Here is a 26,305-nt window from a genome sequence, read left to right as displayed (position 1 = left end):
AGAGAACAGAGACATTGAGGGTATAAAAGAGACAGTCGGGGAGGATGACAGAGGAAAGGAACGGCTTTGTTTTCAGTCAGTAAATGACAAAGCTTCATTACTGCATGTCATCGGGTTGTCTCTGCAGCATGGTCCGTGGCCTTCTCTATTCTTTCTCTGGGCCTCATTAGGTTAAGTGGTCTGCATGCACGCACAGAGCTCATGTAAAGACTAATCATTTGGATCGTCTGCTTAAACTGAAGCAGAAAGAATGATGACGTTGCATTTTAGTCTGCAAAAAGTTGTTTTGTTTTTTTTCTGGCTCTTTTCAAGTAGCTACGTGTAATACATATTTTTCCATATGTTGCTTCTATGTATGTACTCCATGATCCCAAATTTTTTCCTGTCTTTTGTGTACAATTGACTGAGGCTGTGGGCAGGCCTCAGTGTCATCTGGATTATGATAGGAGAACATCATTCAATTCTCATTTTAGTGCAAGTTGTTGTCCAAAGCACTTCCATTTGCAGTATACTTAGATATGATCCAGTTATGTGTTTGTGCATGTTTGACTTACACTGTGTTGGCCTCAAAACCTTTAAAATCTATTTAATACAATTTCACATTGAGCTCTCATCCCTACCCTTAATCCTTCTCATTACTGCAACAAAAAAAGGGATGGGGGGGTGGGGGTCCAATTAAGGGAATTGAAAATGTCTAAAAAGGAAACCTTGAGACTGTATAGTTGAACTTGTTTTCACAGGCTTGTAAAGCTTGGGAGAAGGTCTGTAACATAGCCCATCTGGCCCCAGAAAGACAGTCAAAGTGTGCAGCAGGGGAGCGAGGATGAGAGAAAGGGAGGGCCAAAGGACATTCAGTACAAGCTTTCCTTGCCAAGGCTCTGTATTGTTAATGCATGTCATGCAGTTTCAGAGTGTTCTGCTTTTGTGCCTTGATTCATTGTACTAGCCAGTAAGCATGAGGGTGCATATAAGGCCTCTTTATAGAGCTCAAGTTGGTGACAAGGTCAGACTTGGACAGAGATTTGACCTTAATGTTTTATATAAATATATCCATACTTAACAAAAGCTGCAGGTACTGTCGAGGCACTGGCAGCACGTTCCTCTCTGGAGCATATCGTGCCATTAGGTTAGATAGAAAAAGAAATGAATGATTGTTAAGAGTCAGCAACGGTTAACATCCTTAAACCCTCAGTCCTTTAAAGTTTTGTGTCTCACCTTCTGCTTTTTAAATGCACATTGTTCTCTATCACCTTTTGTGAGTTAAGCTAGAACATTGCATTGTGTTCTTGCTGATTTGAGTTTTAAAGACATAGAAGTACTTAAACCAGTTCTGGATGTGGACACAGTGGAGTGCTTAACAATTATTTTATAAAGCTAAAAAAGAAAAAGAGTTCTTGTACCCCGGGGCAATGTCATATTAAATATGTTAAACACTTACATAAGTGATTTTCCTACTGCCATCCCACATTGTGTCATAGAAAAATAGTTTATTACCCTTTATTTTCACATGATTGCTCAGTACTAGAAACATAGCAAAAGGCTTTAAGTGTGTATAATGCAATATATGTGTGTATGCATGTGTGTGTTGTGGTGATACATATCTGCACCATTATATTGCTAAAACTTTAAAACGATGAACGAACAGTCCGATCATCTAATTACTCTTTTTTTTCCTGGGTTGCCAGGGAAACAGTCAAAGTAGGTTCTTTGTAGAAACCTAGTTACTGCTGCTTGTACTAAAACCTTGGTACTTTCTCACTACTAACAGGTTGTGACTATGTGAGAGGATGTTTCCATAGTTCATCTGTTAAACTGTGAGTTTTGGGCTCAGCTCTATCTTCACTGTTACAGCACCTGCAGATCCCTCTGTCAGTCTCTTACTCTATTCTTTCCCACTTGTGAACAAAACTCGTGAATTACTTTTACTACTTGACTTGAGGCAACTACTCTTTCCCAACATATGGCAGGCATTCCACCCTTTTGTAACTAAGGGCAGTGGTATCAGATCCGGAGGTGCTAATTGTCATTTCACCTGCTTTACAATCAGCTGCAAACTACTTCAGCGTCTACAGTGCCTATAAGTTTTATGCTTAAAAGCTGCAAATAGAATCTGTGACAAAGCTAGGTCTGGTTTAGCTTAATTTGTACAATTTGCCAAAGAATGTCTTGAAAAGGAAGCCACTTAATCACAAGGACATACAGACAGATCCACGCATTATCACTTAGAACAAGATTTTACAAGCCATCTCATCTGAAGTATATTGCAGTGTAAAGTGACCCCTCTGGTGTCTTGTGATGATTCCTCAGCACACATTCAACTATTTTATTTGGTATCTGTTACATGATTTGGCAGCTCTTGCAACAGTCAGATCCAATGTCGTACCCACTGCGTGGGACTATTCCATGAGTTTCTCTCCTGGGTATTAAGAGAGACACTGGATATCCTCACTACTCCATAGTGCTCACCAAGTCTTATTTAATTCTATCATCAGATAGAGCACATACCTGAACTAAGCTTTGAGTGTTCATGACATTTTTGTAGCTGTCAATGGGATGACACAGCACTGCTACTCTGGCAAAACATCAGGAGCCAAAGGCTTGACATGCTGTTTATTTCCTCATAATCACACTTTAGTTCCCACTTTTAAGTTTATAAGAGGGAGAAAAAGACGCTTAGTTGTGGAAATCTGTAATTTGGCAAGAAACACGAGAGGCTTTAATCCAAGGCATATCACAGAAATCTAAGGAACTGCTGAGGGCTGAGACAGGTCATCTGAGGACACGCTGTGTGTTGCTGTCTTTACAGTTACACTTAGGGAAGAGGCGGCGTTCAGCCTGTGCCATTTAAATCCCCCGAGAATGTTAGGTCACCATATCATTGTGCCAGAACCCAGTACTAGCTTAGGTGATGAGACTTTCTCAACCGGCTTAACAGACAATTCTCTACAAGAATAGAAAGCATTAGGTAATGAAGCTAATTTTGGTTTTGAGTAGTAGCTTGAATATCAGTGGAAGTAAAAAGTGTAATACAATAGCTGTGTGAATGTATTTATACTAATAACTTTCTTAGTGTTATGCTCTTAGTTCTGCGTGAACTAGAGATCGCACTCAAAGTATGATTAAGAATACTCACAGCTGTTTCCAATATGTTGAGTATAGCAGGCTTTTGATTAGAGAGTTACTGTTTTAATAAATATATTAGCACAAGCTATTTAACTTATCCTAGTAGAAGCAAAGGAGTTGAGGACTGTTTGTACTAGGCTACCACAAGGCGCGAATCTGCATAAATGTGTGAATGTGAAGGAGGCTGGTACTAAAATAGGGTATGCACACTCACTCACTGTTGTCTGCATTGATAACCGGTTAAGAAAAAACACAAAAAATATGTGATTTGTTGGGATTTTTTTTTGTTTTTTTTACTTCATTGATTTTTGTGTCAAGGATTTTTAGTCAATTTATCAACCAAGTAGCATCTAATGATTTCATGTCTGTGATTCTTTTCTTTTTTTTAACTGTTATTTGTTTGCCCTGATGAAAAGCAAACAAGCGCTTTCAGCCTTGGTATTGGATATCTGCCAGTACCAAGTACCTGTCCAATACCGGTGTTAAAATAAAACACTGTGGTCCTTCACCTAATTTATTTGCAGAAGTCTCATTTCGGTTCATTTATGGTCTTACTAGTTCCAATTCTGTATCCTCGCAGTTTCACTGTGGGTGCACGACTTCACATGTGCATTACTTATGTAGTGTAGCCGTAAAGCAACAGTCAAGTTGAGGACATGTCATGTTACAGAAAAAACAAAGCCTTCCAAACAAGTTAAACACTGACAGCAAAACAGACAGAAAAGACGTCGCCGTCATCAACAGAGCTTTTATCAACTCACATAACTGCTGTTGATCATAAACTATGCAAACAAATAAAGAAAAGCTGTTGCCTCCTACATGCTGTTAGCTCTCCTGCTAGGAACTTGTGCACTGCTTCTAATGTGTGGCTGCAAACAAAAAACAAATTGAATGGTTTTGATCAGTCTGTTGTCAGCATTACCTGATATATATTTTTTGAGCCGGGATTGGACCACTAGTCCTTCCCAGTGTCACATTGGAACATCCCAGTTGTGATCGTCTCACCGGCCACGACTGTAACTCTAGCTGTGGTTTTAAGCAATGAAGAAGGGCTGCGAGGCAAAGCCCCCAGCACATGTCCACAGGAAAGCAGTGTTTAAATAGCTGTGCCGAACACTGACCAGGTGTTTCAAATTTCCACCAATTTCTCTCAGCTCCGGAAAGGATCCCCCGCAACACAGAACAGACAGTCGCGCCGCAAGAGGCCTTGGGAGTGTAACAGTTCCCAGTTTCAACAGCAAACACTGTCATTTTTATTTTTAGAACAGGCTTATGGTGTTTTCAAGTAAGAGTAAGTCACTCCTGGAAGTCCCTGGGTGTGATGAGTTTTTGTCTAGCATTTTTGTGACATTTTGCTTTGCTTTGTCTCCTACAGGGTTCTAAGCGTCTTCTGAGATCAAACGAGTATGTCCTCCCACCCAGTGGACTGATGGAGACAGATCTGGAGCTCACATTCTCACTGCAGGCAAGCGCTCTGACATTATATTGTGAATTCTCACACAAATATGGCGGTTACTTGAGGAGCAAGAGCGTGTGGAATCTGTTGTCTACCCCATTTATAGATTGAAGTTGTGCAGCATCTCCTGTGTTGTTCTTGTTGCCATTTTTAAGGCATTTGTAGACTGCAATAGTAGAATGCAATTTATAGAGGTGAAAAAATTAAGTGAACGAGTTTTATAAAGTTGTATAAAAGATAAAAATGCACAAGTTCAGAAGAGTAAGAACTGGGTGAAATTACAGTGATGTTGAGTGAAGGCTTGATGCTGGTAAGATGGAGATGACATGTAAAGATCTGGGACAGTGTGACTTCCGAGGGAGGCGAGTACATCCTAAAAGGTTGAGAAAAAAAGTGACACATTTTTCTCATAAATGCATTTATGGGCTCTAGTTGTGAAAATTTTAATTCTTCAATGGCAGTCCAAGGAGCACAGTGGTTGGTAAAATACCAGATGTATCTGATGACTAATAATATGCCTGTTGCCACAGTATATACTGCGTTTGATGGCAGTTATCTGTGGGGCATCTAAACATTTGTCAGATCAGGATAAAATACTGCCTGGAAGTAAAAACAGTCAGAACTGTTTTATTTTATAAGTATGCAGCAAAAGCTCTTACGTTTTACAGGACATAATGAATTTATTATTTTGCTTGTCTTACTTGATTTGTCTTATTTTCAGTACCCCCATTTTCTGAAGCGGGATGCCAATAGGCTGCAGATTATGCTGCAGAGGAGGAAACGTTACAAGAACCGAACCATCCTGGGCTACAAGACTTTGGCTGTGGGAGTTATCAATATGGCAGAGGTACTGCACAATGCCTTAACTAAGGCAGCTATTTCACTCACTTACTTTTGTTTCATTGTAAGCTGTTCTTGAGGAACATTTCATTTTGCTTGGAGCCTGCGATGGCATTCTTCTTTCACAGTGATTGACATGGCTATTTGCTTCTGTTTATCATGTCTTGGTTGCCAGAGAGAGAGGCCCTCCTGTGATGCACGTTTTTTTTTCCTCAGATGACTCAGTCATCACACATATTGCCGTATGAGATTATGAACCATCTGGATCTGCCTTCATATGCACTTGTATAAAAACAGTGCAGTCAGGCATGCTGTGCAGAAACACCTGAGTGAGAGCTGGATGTTTGTTTGAAGTGGAATATTTTTTTGTCTTGATTGCAGTCCTTTAATGTGAGTACAGAGCTCAGCTGGATCCTGCACGTATCTTCGGCCATCAAACTGCTATATTTGACTTTCAAAACGGCCGTATTTGTTTTTCTGTTATCAGTGTTGATATCAGACGTTGAAACTTTGCTGCAGTCGTTCCACTGTATTCACTCTCTGCAAACAAGCAAAGATCACTGATCAATAACTGTCATCCCCTCAAAACTGTACAAAGCCGAGTGTGCTCCATGGTTGGGGTGTTTGTTTGTTTTGTTTTTTTTGGTGGTGGTGGTGGTGGGGGGCGTCTTCAAGACTGCCATTAGGTTTAGACATAATTATTGAGTTCTACATTTATCTGTAGAAAGAAAAAGGTGACAGTTCTCATTACAGCTGCTGATGTGCCTCTCCAAAGTTATTTTCCAGCAGGAGCCCCAGGACGGCAATTGATGGACAGACTAATGCATTATTGTATTTTAAAATACCACTCAGCTGTTGTGCTGTTGGTGCTTGCTGCAATGAAGCAACTCCCAGACCTCTATGAATAAAGCTAGATAGGCCATTATTGGATGCTGTTGGGTAATTGCGTTGTCATCTGCTGTGGCGTAAACCCTCTTGTGCCCTCATTCTGAAACTATCGAAGCATTGTGTAGGAGGAAGTCGCTTATTGGACTTTGAATGGAACATTCAAAGTGCACCCCTGTCAGCGTTTGAGCAAAATGAGCCCACTCTCTGTACAGCAATTCATCAAGTGAAATATTGAAAGCACCCCACAGATGGAGCTCGGAACGAAAGCTCATTCCTTCTCATCTGATTCAAAACAGTTTATGTAAACTGTGTTATTCTGTTTGTCTGGGTGATATGCACAAATTGGCTTGGCTCCTCTAGACATTCAGTTTTTGTGCTAATGAAGATTTATTTAGAGGTAGCATAGCTGTCTGCTTGTAGTCAGTTGGTGTAAAGCAGTGTGGCAGAAGCCATTTTGATCTCTGTGGGATCGTTATCTGCTCTGTAAAGAGACAAATTCTTCCATCCTGATTGTCTGCTGCGAAAAATGTTTGTATTTTAAATATTTGATCCCTCCTGCTCCAGCGTAGCTCCAAAAGATTGATATACATAGCAAGTATCGAAGTCATGAAGTCTCAGCAAAAACGTTAAAAAAAGAAAGGTATAAGGAACTTTTCAGTGAGGGATAAAAAAGGACTAAAGTGGGGGTTTATACCTCAATTTTCAGCCTGTCATTTGAATGGATTCTAAAAACTTATTCCTGGCCTCAATGTTGAACTATGTCCAGGTGATGCAACACCCAACAGACGGAGGACAGATTCTGGGTCTCCATAGCAACGTAAAGGAGGCGCCAGTGCGTGTGGCGGAGATCAGCGTGTACTCTCTTTCCAGCCAGCCCATCGACCACGAGGATGGTAGCGGCCAGGCTGGCCGCAAGACCAAAACCTCAGGTGGGCACAGCAATCTCTCACCTGCCTGTGTTGGGTCTGTTAGACAGGCCTGCACCCATGCTGCCCAGCCAAGTTCTGCTTGTAATTTTAGCCAGCTCACCCTACTCAGGCCTCTTTCTTCCCTCCTTCCACATGGCTCCTATTTCCCAACTGAGGACAGAATAAACTCTATTAATCCCAGGCTGTGCTGTGGCCAAGGATATGTTATTCTCTTCAGCTATGGTTGTAATGTTGATTTGAGAGTTGAACAGATGTAGGGCCTATTACCTTACACAACTCTAATTCTGGACTGAGGAGAAATACTGGGCCCTATTCGGACTCCGTGCTTTTATCCCGCTGTGCTGATCTGTCGCTGTTCTGGATGTTATTAGGGAGGCCGCTCTAACATAACAGATGAGCTCATGCACCAAGTATTAAACTGGTGTCACTCTGAGGGAAGAAAAGATGTTTGCCTTTCTCTCCTCTGCAGTGATCTTTAATAGCATCCATCCCACCTAGGAACGCAGAACAGGATGTTTGACGTGCAAAAGGAAGTCTGCATTAACATTTACCAAAAAAATAAAAAGTAAAGATATTCCATCACCTGATTTGCCTCTTTAACAAACTGCCTCTTTAAAATGATGTCCAGTTCAGATGGCACGGAATTTATTTACCATTAGACCTGAAAACTAAACAAAAAGAGCTTTTCCGTGCATTTTTGTATTCTCATATATTTTGCCCATTATTCTTGTCCTGTAGCCGAAACAGTCTACTATTAACAAACAGAAGAACATTAGGCAGAAAATTGAACAACCTTCCCCACACAAAATGTAAAACTGCCTTTGGCCTCACCCTGATATGTGTGAAAAATGGACTAAACATTTAATAACAGCCTGATTTACATCTTATTAGTATTATGCAGTTTGGTATGTGTAAGACATTGTGCTTTGCACTGGCAGGGTAAGAAGAATATTTAGTGAAGAAAACCATGTTAAACATTAAGTTTAGGAGGTTTCACTTAATAAATTCCTGACCAGAACAATTTTTAGAACCAGAACCATTGTTTTATTAGATATTGCAGTCATCTTGGATTATTGTTTCACACTTTGTATCTCTGTCTTTTAAACTTTTAGAAAAGATGTGTCTTTTCAAAACTTTAAATTTTAACCTTTTTGGTGTAATGCTGCTAATGTTAGCCTAGATATATTCCTCTAGACTTATATCTCAGTGTGTGTGTGTGTGTGTGTGTGTGTGTGTGTGTGTGTGTGTGTGTGTGTGTGTGTGTGTGTGTGTGTGTGGGGTTGGGCTACCTCAGACCGCTCCCCAGATATGGATAACTATTCTGAGGACGATGACGACAGCTATTCGTCAGAGCAAGAAGCCAGTGATGACGCAGTTCACGGCCAGGTTCGTGCCAGAGAATGTTTAGATCCAGACAAATGTATAGTACATACACCAAGAAATAAAATCTCCCATATAAACAAAAGAAGTCTACATCAAATGTTATTCAGGAAGTAGAGAGGGTTTTTTTTTCTTTGTTTATAAAAATCTAAGAGAAATTGATTTGAATAATTTCTCTATTTCAGGATCTTTACGATGAAGACGACGAGGTCAGGAAGCCCAAGAAGGCCCGCAGGAAAATGATCCGAACCACTTCCATGACTAGGGTTAGTAGCTTTCTTTTCCACTGTATGCAGTTTTCCATGCTCAGCAGTCACTTTGTGAATAGCTTAAAACCTGTGTTTGCTTCTCTACAAGCTTTTAAGGGAAAGCACACACTGTTCCTTGTTCAGGCCATTAAGACAATGTGGACAGACGTGTAAATGAACCCAGTGAAGTGGCTAAAATGGCCTTTACATAGAACAGCTCTGAATATGTAATCCAGTGAACAGTTACCTGGAGTGGAGCTATCGTGCTTATTTAACTGTGACTTGGTATCCTTCTATTCTGTTAATCCTTCTCTCGTAACTGCATGTGGGTTTTTTTTTCTGTTTTTCTGTTGCAGCAACCTAACTTTAAGCAGAAATTTGTGGCCTTGCTGAAGAGGTTCAAGGTGACCGATGAGGTGAGTTGCAAAAAAAAAAGGTAATTGCATTTGTTTGAACTGACACCGCATAAGAACATGTTCAATGTCAAAGCAAATGAGGGATACAGCATCCTCCTCGCTGTGCCCCCAGGAATTTCTGTCCTTCTCTTATGAAATCTTCTGGAGGTCAGCTGTGAAACTTGCTTTTAGTAAATTACCCTCGAGGCAGGACGGAATAATCTCAGTATTGACTGTCTAAGCAGCATTCTGTTACATCACTGCTAATGTGCTCCTGACTAGAGGGCAATCACCAGTAGAGAAATCACTGCCACAACAGGGTTACAAGCATCATTACGCTGCATTACATTTCTCCTCACAGATGCACATTTCCATTAGCAGCGATTTATATCTCGAATCCATTAACCATCTTATTTTTTACTACTTAATGCAATACAAAATGTATTATTTAGATTTGCACTCTTGTTATGAATAAATGTCTCTCAGCATAATGCCTTGTAATCAGGTCATCAGCAGGACATTGACAAATTGTATGCAGCAACCCCTACATGTCCATTAGTGCATAATCTGTGTTAAGCCCTTTGGATGAAAATATTATCCTTGAACTGTAAGAAATCTATAGGAAAAACCTGGAACATGCCTTGTTTCTCATCTTTCTTCCTCCTTGTGTTGCAAGCAATCCAATAACTATATCAGCGAGCATGTTTCGAAAAATCCTATTCATAAAAACAAGTTATGTGGGTTTTCAGACTGAATGGGGATTCGTTTATATGTGATCAAGATCTAAAAAGTTCTGTCTGAGATATTTAACCTAGTGCTGCTTTCACCAGCATTTTTGCCAGTGTGTGTGGTGGGGGGGGGTTGTTGGATGGTTCTGGAAGCTCCAGGTGGCCCGATGATCTTTTATCACGTTCCCTGTCGCTAATCTCCGTCTTGTGGCTGCGGCTCTATAAATACATAGCCGGGAGGAGGAGAGGGGACAGACTGTGTTTGTCTGCTCCCTGCCAGCTCCTGCACTTATGGAGTGGCATTAATCACCTGATTAGTCCACAAGCCTGGCTGTGTGTAGTTCCTATGATATACATCTCCACTGTGCAGCTGGTAGAGCAAGGCTCAGCATCTTAGCACTTCGCTAACGCTCACTTTTTATTATCTCTTCTTTGAACTAAGGCAGGACTGTATATATATTACATACAGATTTTTGTTTTACAGCTTTCACTATTCTCATTCATTCTTGAAGCTCCATTACTCCAGCTGTGAAAGTGATTAGTTTATGCACAGCGCCCAGTAACACCCTGCCCTTATTTAATCCATGGCCATAATTACAAATCCTTGATTACAGGATACTGATGATGTGTCTATCCTGTGTGGCAGGTCCTGGACTCTGACCCAGTAGACCAGACACAGGAGGTTGAGGAGGATCTGGACTTACTCTATGACAGTCTAGAGGTGTATAATCAGAGTGACAGTGGGCCAGAGATGGAGGACAATGAGAGTGTCCTGAGCACTCCTAAGCCCAAACTCAAGTATGTCTGTCTTTCATATTTTTTTTCCAGATAAAATGTTTATAGTTGAAAGTTTGTATGTGGTTATAGGGTGAACTGTTACATTTTAAAATTACGAATGTTAAATAATGATCGAAAAGTACGCATATACATTGTCGGGAAAAAGCGCCCATTCATTTTTATACTGTGATTTGATCTTGAACTTATTCTTCACCTTTAGCAGCAGTAACCATGACAGATACTTTGTGTCTGTAGGTCAGACCAGCATTCTTCTTCTGCAACCTGTTTTCAGTTCAGTAATATATTTCTAGGATGAGTGACTCTCTCTAGGTCATTCCACGTAGTAGTAGTTTCAGTAGCTCTGAATGGGTCACTCTGAAAAGCAGATTTTGTTTGAAGCTGTTCTGTTGTAGATTTACTGCAGTGTTTAGGGTCATTGTCCTGCTGCAGTGTCCTTTATGATGCCCAGTCATGGAGATCATCCCTATTTATGAACAGATATGTTCACCATCTCCAAGGATTTGGCTGGGAACATGAGAGTACTGCTCGCTCATGTGGTACTGACCTGCCACATCCTAAGTCATATGCTGCTTTAGTATTTATGCTGTATAAAATAAGCCTTTAAGCTACATCCAAGACCATAAACTCATAAGGGAAGTGCTTGAGTTCAGAAATAAAGTGAGAAGTAGCATTGTTTCCCATTTGACTTGTATGCAATTGGATGCCTTTTGGTAACCGGAGAAGTTGCCCTCTGCAGGCTGTATGAAGAACAAAGGGGTGAGGCTTGAACTGTGAACTGGAAGCTACATCAATATATATATATATATATATGTCGATTTTTACAGGGACGGTTTGACATCAACAGATTGACAATTTATATGTTATTGATTATATGCTTTAGGCTTTCGGACTATTGACTGCACGTAGCTTTGAAGGTTCATAGTTTTCTAAACTACACTGTAATTGTTTGACACCTGTAGTATGGACAAGAGCAATATGAATTTTGTTTTATTCGTTCAAAAATGTTTTTTTCTTACTTTGATGCCCATTTTACTACATCTTAAAGCAAACGTTTCGATCAATCCGAAGGCTTCCCCTACTTAAACTGTTTGTTCTTGTCTAATTCAAATATTTGCTCTTGCTTCTAGGCCGTTTTTTGAAGGGATGTCTCACTCCAGCTCGCAGACAGAAATTGGAAGCATCCACAGCCAAAAAAGTCAGCAGAGAGAGATGTCATGCCCTGTGAGTTGATTAGCACGAACTCTATGAACAGACCCCTTTGCCTTTGAGTTGCACTGTTTATCTATAAAGTTCTGCCTCGCAGTTATTTTAGACGTCCTTATAAACAGTGTTACGTAAAAGACTTTCCCCTGTATTGCCCCAGTGTTTAAATTCCTGGCAGCCCTCTGTTCATATTGTGGTTCAGGGATTCCCAAGGATACTAGAGAGAAGATATTCTTAGCATGTCCGCCATGTGGACCCTGGCAGAAAAGGACTGGGTCCTGCTGTCCTTCAGAATTTATAGGGTCTGACACAAAATGACCTTTTCACCACCATCACTGCACACAAATATGCTCCCATTTCTCAGAGAGAAGATTGGATGGAGCAATCCTGAACTCCTACTCAGAAATTTATGGCCCATCTGAACAACAAGAGAGACACGTTGAGTGTGATGGCGAGAGAGCGAGAGGTGTTTATAAATATCAGGGAATCCATTTTGGCGTGTAATAAAATGGCCCAGAGCAATTCAGGCTACTACATTCTAGTCGAACTGCATAAACATGTCTTGCTGCCAGAATGTAAACTATTTAATCTAATATTTAAATAAATCACACTTTACAAGAGTCGTTCAAACAAGACGAGAATTAAAAACAGGAATGTGCCTCTTGCACTTCTGGGGTTTATATATATTACACCAAGCAGTAGTGAAATGTACAGGCACTGTAGGTGAGGTATTTATATATACTTACCCTGTGAAACTGGTCGGTTACAAATCTTGCATTTCATTAATTATGATATGAGCACTTCCATTTGGAGCTTTTATTTTCACCAGAAAGGTGAGCTTCATGGTTAAAATGATCTAATGTGTTGGCATGTGTGTTTTATCCCCCAGAGTGGAGACTTTCTCACTGTGGACAGATGTAAAGTTCAAGGGGGGCGATATCAGGATGACAGCGTCACAGACACAACCATTGGGGTATGTTTTTGGAACAGTCATAAATTTTTTTTGTTTTTTTATCCCCCTTCTTTCTTTCTTTCTTTCTTTCTTTTTTTTTTTTTTTTACTTAATACCCTTGAGCATCCCTTTCTCACATTTTTCTTTTCCAACCCCCTACCCTCTCCACTTGAGTGCCCTTTTGCTCCCGTGGGTCTTAGTTGTTTTCCGGGAAAAAGAAAAGAGGGGAGGGAGCGTGCGAGGGCATGCAAACTAAACAGCATAGTCATCCATTATGGATCAGCAGAGCAGGCAAGGCAGCTTCATGCTGGATAAATCTTGACTGATGAGGATGGAAAGAGGGGTGTTTGTGTTTGTTTTTGTTCTTGTGCTGTTGGGTCGGTCTAACCTTGTTCATCGAGCTCCAGCCGCCCCTCTGAGCCACTCACCACCCCAATCCACTGAGTGAGTTCAAACTGAATATCTAAGCTGCAGGAGCAGTGTTTCCTCAGCCACCTGCTAAGAGACCATGACTTTTTTATCTCGTATGTCATGGTCGGCTTACACCATTATCTCAAACCTCAAAAAAATGAGCTCAGTTATTCACCAAGCCAGTATCTTTCTAGCTCCTCACCCTCCACCTCTGCTCTTTCAACTCTCGTCTTGGCAGCAGGAGGGCTGCACACAAAACCACAGAAAGAGAAACTGATGCAGTTTGAATTGGAGATGCCATGCAATACCTGCAAGTGTTTAAAAAAGAAAAATTCAAAATTGGAAATATTCATTTTTAAAGGTCTTGATCTTTTAATGTGCATATGGAAGTGTGTATGCAGGAATGATATGTTTGACTGTATGTTGGACATTTTGACACTCACCTTTAATGTGTGGTTTGATCCAAACTTTGAAGTACTTTCTAATTGTGTGCTTTACTATGCAGACACATAGAAAAGCGTTACTGTAGACACAAATAAAACGTTAGGTGAAAATTTTGGTTGCCAGGAGACCGTTGCTGGGAAGCTCATTGGCCCATGGAGTGCATATGGAGCTTTTTTCTGACAGCAGCCGATTTGACATGAAACAGTTGATAAACAAAGCTTTAATTAGCAACACATGCTTACCTGCTCTCTTCACGTTGCAACGGCTGCTGGGAAAAAGCTCTGTTTCAACCAAATTGTAATGTGACAAATGGCTGGACTCAGCCCTGCAGGTTGAAACGTACTTTTGCATCTTTCTTCTGGATTTTTAAATTATTTTTTTTGGTCTTGTTTTTCAGTCTTTTAAGTATTTTAACTGAGCTCTGTAACTTACAGAAGAGACAAATTAGCTGTTATTTTCCATAGGCCTGGGATCATGGAGCCCTGGTTAATTTATTATTAATGCATGACTCCAGCTAATATTCGTTGTTAATAGAAATGAACTGTCATATTGTTTTATACAGTTTTGAAATGTTGAAAAAGACGTGACGTTAAATGCACTTGTGTTATTTGCACTTTATTTTTTGTTTTCCACTAATCTTGTGGTATGACTGAGTTAGATTTTCTCTCTCAAATTGATTGTCTTGAACATTTGCAAACCTGCAGTGCCTGTGTTTGATAAACATTAGCGTTGTCCTCTTACAGCCCTCTTGGCTCATCTTTGCTCCCCCCCTTTTGGTTCAGGAGCCAGAGACTGACGACAGTGGGCCAGGGCCTGGGGAGGTGAGCAGCTGGGATGTTAACATTGAACGGGTGCCCTGCTCCGTTGGCAAGCTCTGCAAGACTGAGTCCCAAAACCACATGTCTCCCAGGTAAAGTGCTGATGACTACATCTGGGAATAAGCATTCAGTATAGATCTAATGTGTGTCTGCTTTAATTGTTAATTTGCTTTTCTTATAAACCGGATCATTGGGTTCTTTTTTTTCTTCCTGACTGTCATATATTTTATTCTTCGCTTGTTGTCGCCTCAGTAAAGTGGAAAACAAGCTGCAGAGACGACCTCGCAGCACCTCCATGAAAGACAGGCAGAATTCCAAGGCCCAAAGCGACAGGACCAGCAGCATGGAGTCTGAGTGCTCCCCAGACTCAAGACTCATAGCGCAGGTAGACAACGCATCCAGGATCGAGCATCAGACTCTGTTCTTTACACTTTTTTTTTTCTTTTCAGTCCAGTGGAAATGTGCTGACTTGTGTCATTGTCATACTTTGCGCTCCTAATTTGTGTCAAAGGTTCCGAGGAAGTCCGTCTATGACCAACTAAACCAGATTCTCATCTCTGACGAACGCTTACCAGAGAGCATCATTCTCATCAACACTACAGAGTGGCAAGGACAGGTCTGTTTTTCTATAAGTAGCATTGAATCATGAATTCCTTTACCTTCATTTGTTCATACATGCGATAGAACCACACGGATCATGCAGAACAGGGCTTATTTTTACCCATGCACACATTACAGTGTTGCAAAAAGAGGAAAATACAAAAAAAAAATGTGTGTGTGCTTCCGAGTAGCATTTTTTTTTCTTTTTTCCAACCCTGCCTCTGGTATATCCATTAACTCATCGTGTCCCTCTCATGTGTGTTTCTGTGCAGTATGTAGCCGAGTTGCTCCATGAACAGAGCCAGCCCATTGTGTCAACCTGCTCTGCTGCAGATGTTCAGGCTGCCTTCAACACCATCGTTACTCGCATCCAGAGATTGTGAGTCACATACATGCATACATACACACACATTGGCTGAATGACACAGCCCATCAGATGGCGTGATTTTTATTGTTTATTTATTTATTTTTTTATCTCATTATCTTGAGCCAATCTTCACCGAACTATATGTGTTTGATGGCTACTCACTAGATAATTCCAGGGTGGTATTGCTCATGCTGCTAAAGCGCTCACTGTGCGTGAACCCATTCTATCAAAATATGGCCGTTTCCTCATGAAAAGCTTAAGTTCAGCTGCCTTCTCCGTTTCCTGGATCCACCTGCTCGGCTGTCATCTCCTCAGGATGTCATGTCAGTGGGAGACGAGGCTCTCTCGGTTTGCTGTACTGCTTCTGTCAAACATGTTTTTCTCCCTTATTCAGCTGAACTGCAACTTTTTAGCGCTTTAGACACCTGCTCCTCAGTCAATGCATTTACTCCAGCTGGGGCAACGTCACGCAGAGCCGCGCATGTCGCTAATGTTAACGTGCTTGCTCAGTGCTGTGCCACCGCTAACAGAATGATTGTTTTCTGAGATGTTGTCACTTGGAGTAAACACAACTTTCTTGTCTTTTTAATACCAAATGTATCAACATTCTCTTCTGCTTTAATCTCTCTTGACATTACCTAGAAATTCTTTAAGCTGATCCATTATATGTTACAGCATGTAAGTACCGTACTTTTATGGTTTGCTTGCTGCTTTAGAAAGAGCTTTGTGAAACTTGAAATTATTTGCGGGTTTAAGACTCTTTTGATGAATTTTTCCTGGCTAAACTGAATTTATTCTTCTTTCTTTTTTTTGTCGTTTAACTTAAAGATGGAATTGGTCTTTGGTTTATTATTGTAGGAGTAGGATCTAAAAAATGTTGCGCCATTTGCTCTAGAAAGGCTTGTAGATACTTGCAAGTACCTAATAAATTATAGCCTATGACGTATTTTGGCTTCCCAAAAAGGTAAGACCGGTTTTAAACCAGACGGATCTTATTGAGAAATAAATCTCTGCTTCAGACTTCTGTCACTTCTCTCACACTCATGCTCTGACCCATATTTCTAAGAAGTTGGATCTTAGTCTTCCTCTTAATTACTCATCTGTTGTCTCCATTTTTTAATCCCTTGCAGCTGTAACTGTAATGCACAGACACCACCGACGATGAAGGTGGCGGTAGCGGGCGACCAGAGTTACCTCAGCACCATCCTGAGGTTTTTTGTGGAGCAGCTAGCCAACAAGACTCCTGACTGGCTGAGTTACATACGCTTCTTGGTGATCCCCATTGGTAATTCATTGATTTATACGAAATCCATACAGGCATATTCTGTACTTTTAGCATTTGTTTTATATATAAAAATCCTCTCCACAGGCTCTCATCCCCTGGCAAAGCACGTGGCTTCTTTTGACAGCCGGTTCAACAGCATCTTTATGGACACTGCGTGGAGGGAGCTGTTCTGCAGGACAGAACGGCCCGCCTCAGGTAGGACACGCAGCCCTGGTGTCTGCATTTCTTATGTGCAGCCAACTTGAAAGGGAAAGAAATTGGGTGGGAGCAGAGGTCAGGGGCTGATGAATTGGAGAAAGAGATTTCTTCCAATTGCAAAAGACAGCTACATCCTGTTTGAGATCATGGCATTATTCCGTCATCCTTTAAACTGCCTGCTGCTGATTAAGAAGACCGCCAGACTGTCAGAAGTCTTATTCTCATTTTTACCCCGAAGCTTCTAACACATTGTAATATTAAAAACAGAGGTTGTTGTTTTTGAAAAGGCACATCATCATAACCTTTTTGGGTTTGTTTGTTTCAACTTTTTCCAACATCTCCAACGATTTTAGCTTTAAACCTCCCAGCTGTGTGCCAGTTGTAGCTAATTAGTCTGAAACAATAAAGTAGGAATCCGTAGGATTAATCCAGGCAGCCAAATCGAAGACATTTGCGTGTTTGATGTTTATTTTAGGATTTTCTTGTTAACTTTAAGCCTTGAATATATTTTTTTTACACTCTCACTATGTGAGAATGTTACATAAAATGGCTCACATAAATCCATGCTTAAGCCTCTATTCCAATCCAACTCCTCCATTATCACTTGTTCTGCCCAAACATGCCTGATAATCTTCACCCATCCTCACCTATTAATTCCCTCCCTTTAATCCCCAAAAGGTGCAAGAGTCACAATGTTACACATGGTGTTAAATCATCTCAAAGCAGTTGGGTTGAACCAAAAAACAAAAAAGATCTAGAGCAGAGGTCTTTTATTCTTAACATAAGGTGTGATCCCGACACTGAAGGCAGTTTGTAATAGGACCGACTTTGAGTGTTCTCAGTCGATTAAGTGCCGAGAAGCTACAGGTCAAAATGAATTGATTAAAACTCAAGTCTATATTTCAAGTTGCCAAAAAAAATTGCGCCCCAGGATACGAGCGACCCCCACATGCATTTTGTTTGACATATAATTTATCCCGTGTGTCACACGGTCGACTTCACCCACATTTTAATGACATTTTACACTCAGCAGCCCCCATCTCCTTAATTCAGTGGAATGTGAATGATGAATGCACAGTCCCCTAGCACACCGCTCTATGTGAAAATTACCATTTGCATCAAATGTCAGCTTGTTAGCAAGACATAAAACAGGAGAGGCTTGTTGTTAACAATCTATCTCTTTGCTCCCTGAAGACAACATAGATGTAGCAGGACGAATCATTCAGTATCTGGCCGGTGCCAACGTGTCCCACCAGTTTCCCATCTCAGAAGCCATGCTCACCTACAAGCAGAAGAGGTAAAGTGACCGTGCTTATTGAAGTCGTGGCTTATTCATCCAATGTTTTCTGTACTTGAGCATGCATCTGTGCTTTTTTTGTGCTCTAAGCAAGTCTGTGTTGCAGTTATTCGTAACTGGTAGTTCTGATGTTAATTTTCTTCTGTTTCCAAAAAATGAATCATTGAACTAATGTTGCATTGACAGCCCATCATAAACTAGCACTTGTAGTGAATATCAGCTAAAACTGCATGAGGAACATAATTAGATGAATGTGCATGTAAGCATGCAGCTGCAAGAACATGCATTAAACACACAAAGCGAGCGTCAGCTCAGTTTCCACACTAAACTCACTTCTGTTTATTTTGACTTGAATGAAAGCAGGACTTGTAGGTTTTGTAAGATTTGATAAAAATGTTAAAAAGTCCAGTCTAGGTGTCTCACAGTCACATCTGCAGACAGAGACAGTCCACTGCATTTCTCTGTGCATTTGCTTGTTTTCTTTCTGAGATTTGACCAAACCCTTCCCCCTTCTTTGTGAGAGTGGCTTCCTATTGGTCAGAAGGTACTAAATACAACACAGTTTTAACGCTGTTGCATTCCTTCTCCTCCCCTTTCCCCCCTTTTTGATTTGCATTCAAGGAAAAGAAGTTTGTATTTTGATTTTTACATCAGGTATCTAATTCAACTCGTGTTTCGTTTCCCCCCCTTCCCTATTTTCCCTTCTCCATTTGGCTTGAGCTCCTCTTGCTGTGTCTTAACATTTCCCTTTTCACTTTCGATACTCACTGTAACTTCACTTGGCACTCTGTCCCAGCGTGTGTCTTTGGTTTGGTATGACTTTGATTCTTACTTTGTCCTCCGTGTTGTTGCTGTGACGATTTGCCTAACAACCTTAAAATAAATATTCACAGCGTGGATGGTTTGCTGACTTACAATATCTAACAGTATATATGTATATATGATGCCACACTTAAAACCGCTCCTTGTTTTATTATAGATGCAACTGTTACTGCAGGACCAAAAGAACTCCATATCAGTCACAAGATCAGCTGTTTTGTCACCTAAACACTGTTTCACAACATTTTCAGATTATCTTTTAAAATCTATTAAATGTACCAAAAATGCTGATGATGTGAACAGAGACAACACAGTATAAGTTAAATTACATTCCCATTCGAAAAACTAAAACTGAACTCTTAATAACACTGCTAGTGTTCTGAATTGCATGAATGATACTAACTACTGACAAATGCGTTTTGTGTGTGTTTTGTGTGCACAACACAAAACGCATACAAGCAAAGCCTGTATGCAAAAGCTTGACAGTTAAGATTATTTTGTAATTGTTATTTTTGGAAGTTTGTTACAGCTCACAGTGCTGCTCAGATACTTACAGTCGAGTTGCTTTCTGTCGGGCAGATGTTTTTTAGAAATAATACGTGGGTAAAGTCTTTACGAGTTGACACACTCAAGTTTTAATAGTGCAAGTAGATTTAGCATGTCCATATTTTATAAGATGTTTTTTATTAGGATCTTGTGAATGACCTGACACACAGTAAAGAGGTGGTGCAGTTCAGTCCTGATGTAGTTGTGCGATAATGTTACTGGAATTCTGTGTAATGAAGCAAGGCATTAAAATGTTTGGGAAGTGTTGTCCTGCATATGCGTATGGGAGTGGGTACCAGCAGTGCTTCTTGTGTTGTTTGATGTTGCAGCAGACTATTTTTGTAAGCTCATTAAAGACTAAGGAAGAATCAGTGACTTGTTTTAAAAGTGTCACTGTTGGACACTTGCAGAACTATGGTGCTAACCGTTTGCACTCTGATCGTGGGCCTGAGCGTGCCTCAAACTTTACGGGATGTTGACTGTCATCCTGTTTTTTGTTTGTTTGGATAAGCATGTAATCTTGGACATAAAGCAGCCACACAGTTACTGCACAGATCCAAAACAGTCGTGTATTTAAAAGCAGACACTTGTTGTTATCGTCCTGGTTGACAAGAGAGACCCAACCTCCCCGTCTTCTTCTGGTTGTAAGGAGCAGGTCCTCTCATTCATCTCATTGTATCGTGACTCCCCGAGATGATCCCATTCCACCCAAGCCAGTCATGTGCCATTTCCGCTGTGATGGGACATGGTGCAGGCCATGCCACAGCCATCTGCCCTCCAGGACCATTGAGTGTTCATGTGCACCTCTGGAGTGTTGAAAGTGTTTCAGACCCACCGTTGGTCAAACTCACAGATTCTTTTTGTTCTCGCTCTTTTTCACAGCCCTGATGAGGACTCCTGTCAGAAATTTGTGCCATTTATTGGGGTAAGAAACACATTTGTTTACCATGCAAACATGTCCTGCACTTTTTTTTTTAATTCATTCTATATTGAATATTTTCTTTAACACTGGCTCTTATTTTTCTTACAGGTAGTGAAAGTTGGGATTGTGGAACAAAGCCTCTCGACCTCAGGTAAGAAAAGCACATTTTTAAAGATGTGTTATCAGTTTAGTGTCATTGGGATTTTACTCACAGGATACTGACCAGGAAAATAAAGAGAGAAGCACTATTTTTCTACTTAATTCAGTTATAGGAAGAGTTGGCATAATCTGGAAAGCATTAAATATTTTTTAGGTACAGTTTTCACTTACAGTGATTTTTTTCACCCCTAAATCTGCAGTGGACTCAGATGATGCCATGGGAGGCAACACAAGCATCTTGTCCTCCCCGACGCCTCCATCGGCCGGTCCGTATGGAAAGGAGATCGGGGGCACGCCCCCACAGTCCCCCTCTGTGTCCACCACCCTGTCTGGAGCTGGGTATGAAAAGCCCACGTCTCTTATTAAAACAACTACTCATAATTGCCCACATCACTGTAGCTTTCAGGGTAAACGGATGTGGAAATGAACAAACCACAAACAAACCAAAGCAAAGCCATGTTTGTTTCCTTTTGTAGCTCTCCATGTTCGGGCAGTGAGGTGATGGGGCTGCAAGTGGACTACTGGACATGGCAAGGCCCAGAGAAGAAGAAAGAGGGCGAGAAGAGAGACATAGGACTGAAGAACACCCTGAAGAGTAACTTCCGTTCACTACAAGTCAGCCGCCTTCCCTGCGGTGGAGAACTCACTCCTCCACCCAGCATGGCTATGACTGTTGTTACTAAGGAGAAGAACAAAAAAGGTACACTTGGAGGAGTTGCACATAGAAGTTACTAAAAAATCTTTTTCAAATTTGTATTTTTGGTTTTATTTGCTTATTTTTCTCCACTCTTTGAAATTTTAGTCTCCACTCTCTTGTTGTAGTTACAATGAACAGTAAAAAAAAAACAAAGCAGGCAGAACCAGATAGATTACCTCATTTATTCCACATTTTCTATTTCTTTCTCCAAATTATAGCCTTGATTACTGAAAATACAATTATATTGAGTCAGACTCACATGTGCTGTACACAAAAAGATTGGCGGTTCAAGGAGGAAACACAAATCAGCCTCAGGGGGTCACAAGCCCAGATAAATGGGAGGGTTTTGTCAAGAAGGGCATCTGGACTGAAATTTATGCCAAGTGAAACATGTGGACACATCCACTGTGGCGAACTCTTGGGAAATAAGGGAGCAGCTGAACGTAGCTTTATTTGGGTGTGTTGTACCAGGAGGAGCTGATGTCAAATCAAGTTTGTGGTTTCCAGCAGAGATGTGAAGCAGGCTACAGAGGTCCAAATGTTGTAGTGTTCAGCGCTCTCTGATGCTGACTCAGGCGACATTGCTTGAGGCAGTTTATGAGGCTTCTCCCAGCAGGCTCTGTGAAAGTAATGCAGCAGCATCCTCCATGACCTGTGAAACCAAACTTTGTGGATTTCTCATTATTAAAGTTTTTTTTTTTCGCTCTTTTGTATATGACTTTGCTTCTTTCTCCCTTCCCAGTGATTTTTCTCAGCAAGAAGCCGAAGGAAAAAGAGCTGGACTCTAAGAGCCAAGTGATTGATGGTATCAGCAGGTTGATCTGCACAGCCAAGCACCAGCACACGATGCTGAGAGGTGAGAGCTGAGAGCCTCCACTGTTGGAGCTCCACTGCCACCTTGTGTTCATAATACAGCGTAGCCATCATGTTTTTCTCGTGCATTTAGCTCTGTCTTTTCTGCCCTTAGTAACTATTGACGGAGTGGAGTGGAATGACGTCAAGTTTTTCCAGCTCGCTGCCCAGTGGCCAACGCATGTCAAGCACTTCCCGGTGGGAATCTTCGGTTACACAAAGCCCGTGTGACCCCGGCCGCCACCAGAATCTCTCGGCTCCTCCAGACTCAGCGAGAGGCTGCAGAAAATTAGAAGAAAAACCGACATCCTCCTCGTTCCTCCCGGCAGTAATAGTTTTCCTGTGGAAATCTTACTGACTCACAGACTCACACGTTCAAGACAAAATTTCATGTTGATGTTTTTGATGTTGTTGGGTGTTGCTGTTGTTTTCTTTTCTTTTTTTTCTTTTTTACACACTACAAAACAGAACAAGTACTAATTTGTAATATTTGCGCTACCGCCTCGGAGGTATTTTGAGGTTTTTTGACAATTTGCCACATTTCGATAATGGCAGCTGTGTTTGCACTTTGTTTTTGTTAACATTTTATTATTTCTGTGAAATCCTACATTTATTGTTACTCTATAGACAACGGAGGAGTGTGATGGTGATGTGCAGTGGCGTGCGTGAGGTTGTTGGAGACCGTGTTTGTGTTTCGTTGTTGAAAGTTGGAATATTGCTGTGAATCTAGATGGAATCCTTTTAACTCACTGCTCAGTTTTCTTACTCGTCCCTTTACTTTCTCAGAAAGGTAAAGCTTTTATAGGAAGGAACAGAATGTTCTTTGCCTCGTTGCTTTGAAGCACACTGTATACCTAAAGCAGGTCAAAAAAAAAAAAAACCCAAGTCGAGCAATGTATTTGAAGGTAGCTATAATGAATGTAGCTATGACACATTTGTTACGTGTAAGCAGAATATCAGATCAGTTCATTATTATTAATGCAGATGTTTTCCCTTTGCTGTTGGTGTACATGCAAACTGTACAGTAACAGCCACTTAGAAGCAGGGTAACTACTTATTTCCCCACAGCTGAAATGCCAAATTTAGTTGCGATTGCATGAGCTGTTGTGCTGTTTTTTATACTTTCCGCCTTTACATAATTCGACCTTCCAGGTGGAATTTCAGCATTTCTGTGGTTAAACGTGGTCGCCCCTGTGTTCAGCTTTACCTGAGCAGATCTGTCACAGACCTGCAGTAACTTAGCAAAAACTAGACTGTGCAGTGATGTGCCAAAGTCGAGTCCTTTTATTTTTTTAACAGTCCAGTCCAGGAGTATCTTGGCCAGGCCTAACTTCATAGTATGTCAAAGTGAAAACTCAAATTGTATATGTGATGTGTTTGTGGTCCCTGCGGAGATCAGTATTGAGATTTCTGAGACAAATTCACCAGTTAGCGCTCCACATTTAGCCAAATCTAAACATTTCTAAGCGATTACAATTGTGTAATCTGCAGCTTCACTGTGGTTGGATGTGCACGTTACTGAAAGGGTTCAGCATTGCATAAGGCTTTGGAGGGAATATTACAAACGAGTCCGTCTGACTCGGAGGGAGGGGACAGCCAAGTGCTGACTCGCTTTGGAAATATGATTACAAGTGTATGGAGTCTTGCCTGACGTCCAAGTCACTGCCCCCCCCCGTGTGTCTGTGTAGGTGTGCTCTATGTTCGATGGTACTTCCTGAGTAGTGTTACGTGAAACTTTTGCAATAGGAAACCTTTGGACAAAGGGCCTTCTCTATGAGGTTGTTGCTTTTTATAAAGTGAAGACTTAACAAGCTTTGATAGGCTGGCTTTTTTTTTTGTATTGTATATAAACATGTACAAGATAATACTATTGTGAATCACAAACTCCCCTCCCTCTTCCACTAAATTGAAAGCACAAATAGTATACCTTTATTTCTTGACATAAATGCCAAATATATTTCCAGAACTCATAACTATGAAGTACAATGCAAACACTATTAGGTATGTTTTCCTCATATACATTTCCCTGATGCACTTTCATATGGGTTTACACACATTGTAGCTCAAATTGGGACATACTTTGGTTCTCAAGGTAAAGTGTTAGGTGTTACTTTTGGAATTTAAACCACTACCTGTAGTCAGGAGAAGGCTCTTGATTTCTTTTTTTAACCATAGGGATGATGTGTTACATTGATGGCTTTAACTGCCATGTTTGGTCTGAAAACCCCATCATGGCTCATTTGTTACGTAACCTTTTTGCCACTAAATGTTGAGGTCTGTTTTACAGCTTCCACCGCACGTGTCTGCCTGTGACTTGTACAGTCAAGTTATTCCGTCTCCTGCTTTTTGAAGAGTTCACCCTCTTTCAAGTCAGGAGCGCAAACCGAACCTTAAATATTTCAGCATTAAGTATTAACAGCGGCAGAGTTATGTGAGGGGAATTTGTCATGCGGGTTAGCTTTTCATATACTAAATAACAAGTGTATTTCAATGTATGTAACCTCAAGACTTTTTTTTTTTTTTTGCCCAAAATCCAGAGGTAGCATGGGGGCATTAAACAAGGCTGGATCAATGAGCAGGCATGCTCACTTTGCCACCGTGATTTAGCACCGCAAACAAAAGAACGCATCATCAGCGTTGATCCTTCTATTCCTGGTCTAGCTAAAGTTACATCATGCCATCTCATTGCTCCGGTTACTTGAAATGCCACCCAGTGTCTTTGCACAAACCCTATTTTAAATGACATGACAGTATTTTTAAATTTACCACTAAAAAAAAATTTTTAAAAAAAATAAAAATATGGGTTACTTCTGCATGTTTTACTATAGATGTAAATATGTTTTGGATTTTTATATTGTTTCTTTCCATGCTCTCACAAGCAGTTGTGTTTAATAAAAATTTTTAATCTTCTGTACAAACGGCTCGTCTTTATTTAGATTTATTTCTCAGAACAACGTTAGATTTCATCCCAAGGGATCAAAGAAAAAAATCTACAATCCGCTAAACATGTCCAACATGTGCCGTGTTAGCTCGCTGAGACTGAGGGCAGGTTGATGTAGACCTTCATCGGAGGCAGCGGTTTAATCTTGCGCCCTGCCCAGCCTCCCTTCCTCTGCCACAAGCCGCTGGAAGGTCGGATGCCCAGCCAACGATTGCGCCCGGCTTTGCCGATGATCCGTTTATTGTGGTCGACGTTGGAGATGCGTCCCACTGTGACCATGCAAGTCTCCAGCACCTGTGTGTGTTTACGAGACAGCATTTAGCCAAACTGAACGCGTCTTTAACAGCGGCTGTAATCCTATTCCAGATGACCTCACCTGAACCTGCTGCTTTGAAGGAAGCTGAACGATTGCCGTTCCATTTACTTTACGAAGCAAAACGCCGCTCGTGCCTGAAAACCAAATGAAACACAGCGTTCACTTTAGTAGCTTTTCTGAGCAACCTCGCCTTCCAGCAGCTTACATAGTGAGGGATACAGTACAGTAGGTTACCTGCAGCCCGGATATACTCTGATCCCTTCCCAGGTCGTAACTCCAGGTTGTTCACCAGCGTCCCCACAGGAAGAGCCCCCAGCGGGTAAGCATCTCCCTCATTGGCCGAAACTGCAAAATTAAACAATTCTCATTAGATATACAGGTTACGAAGGCCGACGAACCTCCAACTGAAAAACCTGGATCCTGTACCTGCCATGCGTCCAATAACCCCAGATGTTTTAATGATGTCTCCAGCCTGCATGTTCTCTGTTGCAATGATCCATCTTTTTCGCTCACCTCCAGCTACCAGGGCGATATCAGCAGACCTGCACGCAGACAAACCCAGCTTAGTGTTTTCAGTACTTTGAGCGTACACATTAGACTCCGGGCAGTAAGTGGTCTCACCTGCACGGGTCGTATCGCACTTCAACAACCTTCTCCTCAAAAGGCAGGCCCTCTCTGTTGGCTTCATACCGT

The 26,305-nt window shown here is 41.2% G+C and overlaps 2 protein-coding genes across 4 annotated transcripts in view; one reads left to right on the top strand and one right to left on the bottom strand.

Moving 5' to 3' along the window:
* The window catches only part of LOC102211048 (phosphofurin acidic cluster sorting protein 2-like), a 51,379-nt gene extending 26,114 nt beyond the window's left edge, over positions 1-25,265 (top strand). Inside the window, exons 3-24 of one of the 3 annotated variants that reach the window (XM_005742406.2) lie at positions 4,499-4,588; positions 5,301-5,426; positions 7,074-7,236; positions 8,531-8,622; positions 8,802-8,882; positions 9,221-9,280; positions 10,634-10,785; positions 11,913-12,006; positions 12,878-12,961; positions 14,578-14,705; positions 14,866-14,998; positions 15,125-15,229; positions 15,486-15,592; positions 16,711-16,865; positions 16,950-17,060; positions 18,258-18,360; positions 20,608-20,650; positions 20,756-20,798; positions 21,007-21,145; positions 21,283-21,506; positions 22,246-22,359; positions 22,471-25,265. In XM_005742406.2, the coding sequence (XP_005742463.1) occupies positions 4,499-4,588; positions 5,301-5,426; positions 7,074-7,236; positions 8,531-8,622; positions 8,802-8,882; positions 9,221-9,280; positions 10,634-10,785; positions 11,913-12,006; positions 12,878-12,961; positions 14,578-14,705; positions 14,866-14,998; positions 15,125-15,229; positions 15,486-15,592; positions 16,711-16,865; positions 16,950-17,060; positions 18,258-18,360; positions 20,608-20,650; positions 20,756-20,798; positions 21,007-21,145; positions 21,283-21,506; positions 22,246-22,359; positions 22,471-22,586 (2,463 nt within the window). In that variant the 3' untranslated portion in view covers positions 22,587-25,265. Of the gene's footprint in view, positions 1-4,498; positions 4,589-5,300; positions 5,427-7,073; positions 7,237-8,530; positions 8,623-8,801; positions 8,883-9,220; positions 9,281-10,633; positions 10,786-11,912; positions 12,007-12,877; positions 12,962-14,538; positions 14,706-14,865; positions 14,999-15,124; positions 15,230-15,485; positions 15,593-16,710; positions 16,866-16,949; positions 17,061-18,257; positions 18,361-18,981; positions 19,720-20,607; positions 20,651-20,755; positions 20,799-21,006; positions 21,146-21,282; positions 21,507-22,245; positions 22,360-22,470 lie in introns of those variants that run through there. The other 2 variants (XM_013913203.1, XM_013913204.1) reach the window with 2 other exon arrangements.
* Positions 25,266-25,267: 2 nt separating this feature from the next.
* LOC102203468 (39S ribosomal protein L2, mitochondrial-like) lies at positions 25,268-26,301 on the bottom strand (the record flags this gene model as incomplete). Its single annotated transcript, XM_005742475.1, has 5 exons — positions 25,268-25,590; positions 25,673-25,746; positions 25,847-25,957; positions 26,039-26,154; positions 26,234-26,301. Coding segments are annotated over 5 exons (579 nt in total), but the record flags the coding sequence as incomplete, so codon positions are not given.
* Between the last annotated feature and the right edge of the window lie 4 nt (positions 26,302-26,305).

The sequence above is a fragment of the Pundamilia nyererei genome, unplaced genomic scaffold (assembly GCF_000239375.1).
Source record: "Pundamilia nyererei isolate P.nyererei 1_Seehausen unplaced genomic scaffold, PunNye1.0 scaffold00120, whole genome shotgun sequence".
Taxonomy (NCBI): domain Eukaryota; kingdom Metazoa; phylum Chordata; class Actinopteri; order Cichliformes; family Cichlidae; genus Pundamilia; species Pundamilia nyererei.
The sequence above is the reverse complement of the archived record's forward strand: the minus strand, read 5'-3'. Positions and strand labels throughout refer to the sequence as shown.